This window comes from Melitaea cinxia, chromosome 5, assembly GCF_905220565.1.
Source record: "Melitaea cinxia chromosome 5, ilMelCinx1.1, whole genome shotgun sequence".
Taxonomy (NCBI): Eukaryota; Metazoa; Arthropoda; class Insecta; order Lepidoptera; family Nymphalidae; genus Melitaea; species Melitaea cinxia.
The window spans coordinates 1,883,101-1,895,107 of record NC_059398.1 but is presented as its reverse complement, the minus strand read 5'-3'; the positions used below and the strand labels follow the sequence as shown (position 1 = coordinate 1,895,107).

At 32.7% G+C, this 12,007-nt stretch overlaps 1 protein-coding gene across 1 annotated transcript in view; it reads left to right on the top strand.

Annotated features, from left to right (window-relative positions):
• Window positions 1-228: 228 nt before the first annotated feature.
• Window positions 229-12,007, top strand: part of LOC123653634 (peroxisomal acyl-coenzyme A oxidase 3-like) — a 46,132-nt gene continuing 34,353 nt past the window's right edge. The window contains exon 1 of the mRNA XM_045589628.1: window positions 229-349. Within this exon, the coding sequence (XP_045445584.1) occupies window positions 229-349 (121 nt within the window). The remainder of the gene's footprint in view (window positions 350-12,007) is intronic.

Sequence of the window (12,007 nt, the reverse complement as noted above, 5' to 3'; positions counted from 1 at the left end):
TACTAATTATTTGATTTTTTTAGAACATTTGAGTAGCTATTTATAACAAATAACAATGTTAATTTAAATCGAAAAAACTGGCACCTGTAAACTTAAATGATGCGATAAAATAAATAAAGTCAGAGAACGACCAACAATGAATAAATATCAAACACCGCCATCTACATCAGAATCAGATGCTAACGATGCTGACTCGTCTGCGTCAAGATCTAAGTGTTGACGAGTCATATGCCCACCACCACTTTGCTTGGAGGTTCAGGGGCAACACGCTCCCACAAGAATCCCGCTGCCGGTGGTGCCGTGCGCCACATGAGATGGACTCAAAAAATAAATGATTGCATGCCAATGGGTACTTGAGGCAACAGGTAGGCGAATTTACCTCATTGCGTATCGTTCAATGAAAAATTAAACGCTTAAATGGTTTCGTAGTTCACACCGCATCTTAGCAACCTATTTCAAGATGCCTGATTCACTTCCTGTACTTTTGACAACTAGGTCCACATTCCTGTTATAAAAATCGAGATGTACCGCTGATCCAAGAAAACTACTACATTACTTGCTTAACATCTATAAAGTGCTTACGTTCGTTCTTGCTCCTAAAATTATGAAACATAAAAGGACAAATAATATTTTGGCTACGATTTAGAATGGATGTAAGCCGTTGTACTAAGGAAGTTTTCTTCGTAGGCATGACGTTTGCCAACACGTCGAAACCAGAAAAAACTGACTGCTTGGATTGATTACAAGAAGGCATATGATTCAGTGCCACATACATTGCTTATAAATACCATGAATTCTATAAAATCTTTATATTCTAGGCTCATGTGTGGGGCAGTGGAACACGTTCCTTCATCATCTTGGCGGTGTCAATGTTTCCGGATCGACCGAACCGATAAGGATCAAACGGGGTATTATAAACAACAATTTACAATTAAACAACTTTTTGTCTCTTATCACTCAACGGAGGAAAACCTACAAATATCTTGGAATGTCATAGGCATTGGGCGTTGATGACGGAGCCATGAAACAACAACTAGTAAAGGAACGATTGAAGAAAATGATGATTGGATGGAAGATATTACTGTTGATACGAAATTATTGTTGACATTACAATTCCACGTGAGAAAATAAATATTTAGACCTTGCCCACGAGATTACGACCATGTGGAATGTAGAATGTACAATAATTGTTGCCATTGTTGTGTCGGTTGGTTTATTAGCGAAAAGTTTCAACCAACACCTTGAAAAACTCTTGCTTGGCTGTTGGATCAAGGGTCGGACTCAAACGGCAGTGTTTTTTGAGATGGCCCGCATTATGAGGGGGTTCCTTAGCCTGAAGCCTTGACTACTATATATATATATATATATATTTTATGTAACTAAGCCGGCAAAAAACGTACGTCTCACCCGACCGTAAGCGGTTACCGTAGCTTATAGCCTGCAACACCAGAAGCACCGCAAACGCGTTGCCGACCTTATCCCCTATTCCCCCCTGATTCCCCTCTGGTTACCTTACTTACCAACAGGAACACAACACTGCTTGAAAATAACATACACACCTTACAGAAGATCGCAGCTAAATAAGCTGCGATCTTCTGTAAGGTCGAGGTACTACACCAGTCGGGCTGCTCCATATTTTGAGCAGGAAATTTCCTGCTGTGCCCTACCTCAGTTGAGATACTAGCGGCCTGAGCCTCAACCTGTCGCCGGGGGACTACAGTTTTTAAATATTTTTGTTCGTATTTTTCATACATTTATTTAAAAATGTAATAATAAGTTAAAATAATGCAGTATAAGTAATAAGTTATACTTTTCGTCAGACAAAAATTAATTACTAGCAACAACTTATTTGAACAAAATTAAGCCCCGATATAAATTAATTTTTAGTAGATATAAAAACTAGTAAAACACAAACAATAGTAATGATAATCTGTCTGCCTTTATGACAACCGCTCTGGTGTAAGGGCGAGTGTGCCGTGTCGGCGGCACCTAAACACCAACGGTCGTGGGTTCGATCGGAGTAGATATTTCTGTTTATACAAATATCTATTTCCGGTCTGGTTGTTAGTTCTTGTGGGTCTCCCCACCGTGCCTCGGAAAGCACGTAACGCTGACGGTACCGGTTGTTATCATGTACGACTGATAGCAATTGATACTCATAATAGGCAATATATAAACCAACCCGTAGTAGAGCAGCTTGGTGGATTAAGCTCTGATCCTTCTCCTAGATGGAGAAAGAGGCCTCCAATGCCCAGCAGTGGGATGTTACAGGCTGAATTGATCGTGATATAAGTATATATACACAGATAAATTATCAAAGAAATAATAATAATGCGAATGATATTTGATTAAAATAACAAAAAAAAAGGTCTCTATCCTTAAAAACATTCGTCTAGTAATTTAAAAAATATATCGACGAAATAATAACACAAATAGTTACACTGAAAACTTTTAGTAGAATTTCGTTAACCTATCATTTTCTTGTCCATACCGTTCTTGACCGTATTATTTTCTGTATAATTATATATCTGAAACAGTAATTAAAAATTTTCGTTCAAATAATATTGGTATTAAATGAAATATGTAGCATGTATCTTATAAAATAAGTTGTAATTATTCTATTACACAATATTATTAAATGAAAAATCACAAATAGAAAAAAGTGTGGGTAAGCGTTTCACGCACGGCAGAATCGAAACTTTTGTCAAGTAGCCTACGAGAGAATTACACGCTTTTTATTAGCTTCACCTGTATGTTTGTATCTTTATTTTGACACACTTCAAACGTTCAGATTTAATTTCAATTTAGTAGACTTATCGAAGACCAATGACAATACACTAATTTGATAAGATTATTCCTTATTTGTTTGATTTATTTATAAAAGCGTTTTTTTTTTACTATTGTTTATTTTTCACCAAGAATATAAAATATTGTGTAATTTATTCTATCTCATTCTCATCTATAGATTTATATGTTTGTTTCTTTATCATGACGCCTTTCTTGTCATCGAGTTTCAAATCACAACGATTCTAAAGAGGTTTTACTTCATAAAAATTACAATAAAATTGAGACAAACTAATTTCAATCGTTTTCTCTAACGCTATTAATTAAAAAAGAAATTTAGGCTCAACAAACCCATTATTTAAACTAAGTAACCAATTTTTTACAATCCTGACAAAATGCGACTTTGTAGCAGAGAATATTCTAGACACTTTTAAAGATAAAATTGGTATATAAAAACAAGCTCTTTCAACAGCGAATGTGCAACGTGGCGACATCAAAATCCGCAATAACGCTGGAATATCTACAAACAAAGGATGCACCAAACAACACCTAGCGTACGAGCCAACTTCGTACTAAGTTGACAAAGTATACACGCTAAATTATGCAAGATACGGCACCGAGGCTTTAAAAGTTCGTCCTACGGGTACCTCATAAAGGACAAACTGTACCAGCACGTTTCAGTACTCTTTTATAACTGTTTTAAGTTATTGCTAAAATTCAACTTTTAGTACCTTAGTGTCCAGTAGGTTTGAAACTTAGGGAGATATAGGTACATATTTTGAGACCGTCCACATAAGTGGTAGAAGACAGATCAATATTGGATGGAAAAGCTATATCAAACAATGATGATTTAGTTATTTTATATGTGTATATAAATGGAAAATTGCTTTGATTTCAGAAAGTATTAGTGTTGTTTGAAAAATATATTTAGGTTTAGGAAGGAATAAGCCTGCAATTAAAATCAGCCTTAAAGTCGATGCTAAGAACGCTTTTGTACTGTGTGGCTACGGTACTCAAGAATGTAGCCACCCCCTCTCTTCCCGTGGGTGGCGGGATAACCATCCAACTGCTGGCTTTGAAATACACAGGCCGAAGACGGGCAGCAGCGTCTTCGGTGCGACAAAGCCAGTACTGCGGTCACCAACCCGCCTGCTCAGCGTGGTGACTATGGGCAAAACACATGAGTTCACGTTAATTTTGGCGTAAACTTGTGGAGGCCTATGTCCAGCAGTGGGCTGTATAGGCTGTAATGATGAAGGGCGCTTATTTGTAATATTACTGAGTTTATTGCGTTTTTCGTCTTCCATCATCGAAATCTATTCAATCAGCATAATGGAATAGATAATTCTGTCAAAAATCCATTTTGTAAATGGTTCAAATTGAAACATTGGGAGCGAAATACAAATTACTCAAGCAAATGAAGACGCAAAAAAATACTTGTTCAAAATTAGTAAATTGTGTGGAGCTTTCGACCAATCGGGCAAGTGAAGGCAATCCATTTAATGGAAATCTGTTTGTGACACTATAAAATGTCGATAAATAAAAACTGTATTGTAACTTTTCGCGACCATTTTATTTTGAACGCATATTGAATGTAAAGAAGCTTTCGAAAATAAGAGATAGTGATTACACAGCTCAAATTTTAACTTCTTAAACGTCATTTATTGTTTTGTCAGAGAACATTTTTAGAAAAAAATATATGTATAATGCAACTTGAATGACCTTATTGTTTAATATTTTTTAAATAATATGTAATAATATAAATATACTAGCCATATCCGTGTAAATTCGCGCTAAATAAGTATAATAATAATCACTTTACAAAAATTAAAAAAAAAAAAAAAAAAATTATACGTAAGTTGATTTGAAATTGGACAAATAAATTACCGACCGTCAATCATATTGACGCTGTTTCAAAATTAAAGCCGTCATATATATAATTTGGATATACATAATTTTGGTATTCTACATTCTACGTGACCTTGGCGAAATCATCTGTGCTCATTTGGCACTATTGAAAGCCATTTTGATCAGAAGAAGAAGTACATAATTTGGATAATTAATTTACAAAAACAAAAGTAATAATAATTTTTTTTTTGTTGTTTGCCGGTAGAGCAAGCAATTATCTATAAAATGATATATAATTTATATGGGGTAATTGTGAGGTTTTTTCTAAAAGGGGAGCCAAACATTTTAAACCTTAGCGTATTAATATATATGATATAAAAGAGTAGGTAAGTGTATTTTCTTTAACCTTGAAGGCTACATATGTACGTTAAACCAAAATTGAGTAATTAACCACTTCATTTTCAGGAATAAGAATATATGGACTTATCTATTATATATTGACAACTTACGGTCCATACATATTTCATACCATGATGTTTTATAGCCTCCAGCTGTAATATTTCTTAAATTATTAATCCTGAAATACCTATTAAACGGCAGAAATTTTTACATTTAAATCAGACTATAACACACTGTCAGCTTTATAATATAACTAGCTGTGCCCGCGGCTTCGCCCGCGTTGAAATTAGTGTGTCACAAAGTTTTGCCGGCAAACTTCCAGTGAAACTCTCATCAAAATTGGCTTAGCCGTTCCGTAAACCTTCCTCTTGCCAATGGTGGAGCCCTCTACAATGGTGAAACCGCATGAAAATCCGTTCAGTAAATTTTGAGCGAATCGATCACATACACTTTTGGGGACTTTGTTTATAATACACTAACTGTTGCCTGCGATTACGTCCTCGTGGTTATGAAGATATGTATTACTATTAAGATGTTTAACGCAAATTATTTTTTTATTTCAGTCACTTGAAATGCTTATCAAACTGAGTAACTTTTTAAAAGGCACAATTTAGTATAATTTAATAGTTATTTTTATAAAAACCTCTCTATACACCACATAGTTTTATTTTCAGGCTGCAGGATAAATAACCTATCAGGCGAACTTATAGCTGCTGTATATGTTTCATACAAACTATCAACCCCAATTAAACCCCCTTAGCGACGGAATATCCCTCCTCACCATCTATAGAGCATATATTTTAAATTTCAAGTCTCTTACTTCAAAAACTACATTCATACAAACTTCCGACCCCCGTTTTATTCCCTTAAGAGTCGGTTTTCATAAAATCAGTTCTTAGCGGATGTTTACGCCCTATAAGGAACCTACCTGCCAAATTTCAAGTTTTTAGCTGTTATAGTTTCGGAGATTTCGTAATGAGGGAGTCAACCTACCATTCCCCGTTTTAACCCCAAAAAGGAGTTGACTTCTAAAAATACATTATTTGGACACCTTTTCACCATCTATAGAGCTTACATTTTAAATTTCAAGTCTCTTACTTCAAAAACATAGGACTTTCATACAAACTTCCAACCCCCGTTTTACCCCCTTAGGGGTCGAGTTTCGTAAAATCCGTTCTTAGCGGATGCCTACATCTTATAAGGAACCTACCTGCCAAATTTCAAGTTTGTAGGTGTTATAGTTTCGGAGATTTCGTGATGAGTGAGTGACCTTTCGCTTTTATATATATTATTATAGATTATAGATTACGGGTTCAATTACGTAACGTTATCAGATTGCAATTATCTCTGAGGCTAAGTGACTGATAGAGAATTAGATTCAGCTTACGGCGTATGTGTATAATCACTTCAATTATAACTTAATTGCGAGTAACGTCTATAAACAATTAATACTCCAATACAAATTTAATGCTTGTCGGTATGAATACTGATTGTACTATGAATTACTTGACACTGGCGCTGTATATAGAACTAAAACTATTATATATAAATATCTTTATAAAGACCACGCATTGGCGCAACACTCGTATGTGGCTGTGGTGCTGGAGGTTGCAGTTTCGATCCCCGCACATGACACACATTTGTAATGGCCATCATTACTTATAGTAGGGAATATATCCCGCAGCTTGGTGGATTAAGCTCTGATCCTTCTCCTACATGGGGAAAGAGGCCTGTAGTGGAGGCAGTGGGATATTACAGGCTGAAGCCTTATCTTTATAACTAAGATTGAATCGCTAAATTTACTGGATAAATTAAACTATTCTTTTAAGTTTTTATCACTTTGTACAGCATAGAAAATTAAAAGAAAAATTGAAAACAAAAATTACTTCAAATAGGCTACAAAAGCACGTTCAAATCGTCATCGGACAAATTAAAATTTTAACTATCGTTAAAAATGTAAATTCAGCAGAGAAGAACCGGCAAGAAACTCCGCAGTTACTCTTTTGAAAAAAAAAAACTGTATTTTATTCTAAAAATTGGTAATCCACACTTTATCTATGTAATCCTGCACAAATAATGTTTATATATTAATTTAATTTTAACACAAACTTTAAATTTATTCTCCGGTAATTGCATTATCGTTTGTGGGATTTTATTATACATGCGAATACCATAAACCAGAAAGGAGACGTTTACTCTGCGCAATCGGAAACCTGGAGTTCTTTACACATTTGACAGTTCGAAAGACAGAACAACGCGTTTGTTGGGTCAACTATGTAAAATAATATTAAAAAAAAATATATTACTTTTTTAATGTTATTATTAGATTTTAACGAATCGTAAGAATAAAAAAAATACTTTATTATGATATACTGCCTAACTCATCAGATGTGAATTCCTACATGTAAATTTTTGAAGTGAAACTTTTTTAGAATCATGATTTGAAACTTGATGAAACGGAAATTCGTAATGATAAGTAAACAAATACATAAATGAAAGAATGAAATTGAATATATTACACGTTATTTTATATTATCGGTGAAAAAAATCTTTCGTAGGCTACTTTTCAGAAGTTTCACTTCTGCCGTTTGTGAATTGCACACACACTTTTTTATTATAATATTTTTAACAATTTTAGTAATTGTAAACACGCCAAGGGTTTAAATGTAAAATTTTGTAATTGAAAACTCCTGTATTTTTATATTTTAATTTATTTATGATCGCGTGTTATTTTATCAGTTTGCGTGCAGTCTAATTTTATTGATAAGATTATTTCTTTAAAATATTCTGCAAGTCATGCCGAAAATTAAACTTTTTATTAGTCCCGCATTTAATTTTTTCCCTACTAAGTTATAAAACTAGTTGCCTGGAGAGACTTCGTTCTGTCAAAAGTTAATAGTGTTTTTTTTTGTATTAAACCTTCCGTGGGCCTTAAGGAACATACAAAAATAAATTAGCCATTGTCGAGTTATGCGCTTAGCAACATTCATTTTTATTTATATACTAGCTGACCCGGCGAACTTCGTATCGCCTAACAGTCGATTCTTAAATTTTATTAATTTTTTTTTAGAATTTTTCTCTCCGTAAGAACCATCCTCGTACTTCAAGGAATATTTTAAAAAAAGAATTAGCGAAATCGGTCCAACCGTTCTCGAGTTTTGCGCTTAGCAACACATTCAGCGACTCATTTTTATATTATAGATGTACAATTACTTGTCTATTCTATATGTTTTTATAAATGACTTGTCTATTTTCATCCACTGGGCCATTTCCCGATTTAGCCTGTATACATGTATATAATTAGCCTAAAAAAGAATAGCTTTACTTCTATGTATGTGAAAAAATAAAACTTTTTATTTATTTATTTATTTACAGACACGCCAACAGCATTACAAACATTACATTACAATAATCTAAACTCCACAATTTTAAGATGGTATGCATGCCAATTACAGGTATGTACATCACTCTTAATTAATTAAATTTGATCTTTATACAATCAAAAATGGGAAAATAAAGTACAAAAATATCTAAAATAAAAACTATAATAATAAACATAACAAGTTTGCAGGTTATGCAGAGGGAGGAACAAAATGTGCAGTAAATTTTATTTAACTTAATATTTGAATTGGTATACATACAGCGTCCAATCTACACAAAGGTGATCACGTAATCAAGGCATTCTCATTGTGTTCATTTATTAACCCGAGCCGATAACTTAGTGGACATTACTAGTTTAGATCCCGAATTCAACTATTTATTAATAATAACTTGTGGTCGCCCAGTGGTCGAAATTCGACCATAATTATTGTCCAAATATAATTAATATCAACTATAAGTCTTTATAAAGTTTTTTTTTTAGTTCAAAGATTACTTCTATAATAATAAACAAAAGAGTATATATGCGTAAGTGTCAAATACACACGGTTGTGTGTGTTATGTTTTATTTATTGATTTAATGTATTTATTTATGCATAATTAAGAAATAAACAAAAATATTAGCATTCTGCACTCCTACTCTATGTAAAATTATTATTATATATTATTATAAACTATAAGTGTGCGAAATTTCAACTCCTCGGTCCGCGCAATTTTCGTAACAAGAGGTAGCAAGGTTTTACTTCGCGTATTAATATATAGTGAAGTGATATAGTGACCCTGCTTTCTGCTCCGAGGGTTGTGGGTTCGGTTCCCACACCGAATCTGGGTGTAATGTAAGTATTTATTTATATATTTATATATGTATTATTTATAAGTAGGTTTATTAAAAAAATATTTAGCTTTATACCAGTCGGCTGTTACCTATAACACAAGCATTAAGTAGCTTACTTTAGGAACAGACCATGTGTGTATTGTGTAGATATTTATTTATTTATTTGTTTATTTATCATGTGAAATGACGATACAAAATCACTTTTGAAGTAGAATTCAACAAAAGAATAAAATAAAATTGGATTTGATTTATATAATGTTAAAATAATAATAAAAGATTTTGAGTTTGTTTTTGTGTTAATTAATTTGATATTTTACAGGAAATATTTTAACATTGGACTGTCGCAGTTAAATATTAAGTTGCGGAGGAACTTGAAACTTGCGTCCCACGGCTCTGTGGTACACACTACCAATTTAGTTGTGCTTTATGACACTGCAGTAATTAAATTTTAAATGTTCTCCATGAAGTAGGTATTTTTAATATAACTTCAATTTTAACATATAATACCAAAACTTATTGTTAACTAAAAACATTTAAAAATTGAAAAAAAAATGTTTTTATAATTAAAATGCAAAGAAAACAAAAATGTGGAGTTCGGTAAACTTAAATCTAGATAAGGTTTGTTTGTACTTAGTCCCAAGACATTTTTGTACAGATTTTTTTATACGATTCAACTTGTAACATACCAATGCTCAGCACCGGCCTCTTTCTCCGTGTAAGAGAAGAATCGAGGGCTTAAGAGCCATTTCACAAATATCGGTAACAATCCGCGAAATTGTAATATTTTGATGTCGTTAATCTCAGTGTTGGATGCAATAATGTAATTTATATTCTTGAAATATAATAGAGCAACCTTTGTTGTAGTCCATAGTCAGATCAGAATTTTGATTTATATTATGTGTATAAAATTATTAACCTTTTCATCAGCCTCCTCCCTGGGTAAACGGTCGCAATGTATACTTTGAAGTCCTACTTTTCAATAACCTCTACGTTGAAACCATTTAAAAAAAATATCATAATATGTGGAATATAATTTTGTTGTCCACTATCATAGATTTTTATTCCATTTGTATCTCTATTAAACGATAAAAAAAAATTTAAAGTTACGAATATTTTCCAAATAAGTACAATTTTAAAAGCGATATTTCTCTTAGAAAACTAAGAAATTTTAACGAACTATCTTCATCAAAGTAAACTTACATCATTAAGGAATACAAAAAAAATAATTAAAAGATGTAATTATTTTTAATACATTTTATATTAAATAATAAAAAGATAGTATATATTGCCACGCATCAAGCCCGGTAAATCAGTCGAGCGCTAGCGCTCTTAAGGGGGCCATTGACGGTCAGTTGAACTGATCAGTTGGACTGATCAGTCCAACTGATCAGTTTTTTGCGTCAGTTGAAATATTTGCCCATTGACTGGCGTCACTCCGGCCCTTCAGTTTTCGTCCGACCGGGCTGTTTAAAGGACGTGTAGGTATTACCTATTTTTGTCGAGAAAAAAAAGTGGATTCTGATTAAGAAGAAGAAACATTAATTCTTAAACGGCTACTGTTTGTTGCCATGTACTGGTCTACAATGATCTATAATTTTATATGAAAAGTTATTATTATTAGTTGTACCTCATTTGTAATAAGTATGTCAATGGGCAATCGATCATGCACGGTGTCGTTAATGCCATTAATTATAAATGTATTTATTTATTTCTAAGTGTTATTTATATGTATTTATAAAAAAAGTATCTACATCAGCCGGCAGTTACGTATACCACAAGCATTACATTGATTACTGTAGGAAGAAACGACCGTGTGTATATGTTATAAATATGTATTAAAAAAAATAGTAGGTGTAAAATAAAACTTTTTTTTTAAATGTTATAATTTTCGTCCGTTTTTCACAAACATTCTGAATTTTCATATTTTTCAATAAATTCTGTCGTTATGACTCGTCTAGGGGACACTGTCGCCGACGTTTTAAATACAAAAACTACACTAGTACACTCTCAATCACCGCGGACGCTGCGAGCAAAATGACGCGATTGGTTGGAATGACGATTACACACACACACGGGCAGTTGGGCGTCGGGTTGTTGATATTTTTTAAAATATCGATATATCGATATTTTTTCGATTTGATTTAATCGCCTTTGTTTAAAAAAATAAATAAACATAAGTCGGCTCAAAAATAATTTACACAGTTTATAATTCAGTATATTTGTAAAACAAATTAAATTATAAGTGTATTAAAATGTAAGATTCTAAGTAATTATTGTTCAATTTTAATAAAACAATAATGTGTACCAATATTCAGTAAGAGTTTTTAAAAATACTCGTTGTTTTATATGCGCAGTTCTTTGACTATTACGATTATTAGGCACTTAAAGATTGATTAAAGAAGTAATTCGTTCAAATGCTATAGATGTAGCAAAAGAAATCGAATATTTAACAGCTTTATTTTTTGTTTTTTGATTAAATAATATTCAACAGCTATTTCCGATAGCACCAGAGTAGAATGTTTACTATCAATCCAAATTTTTAGTGCATTTAATGACTTTGAAATATTTGGTTGATCTAAATACTGCCTTAATTCAGCAGGTATGTAGGTAACAAAAATTGTGACAAAAAGTCATTAGACAAATTTTTCAAGAGTAATATCATATTTTCATGTCTATCCCATGAGGATGAAGTTGTTTCTTTTTCTCTGCGTGAAGAATCGCCTACGAAAATTACATTTCCTCCGAACCTCCTCTTTTTTTGGA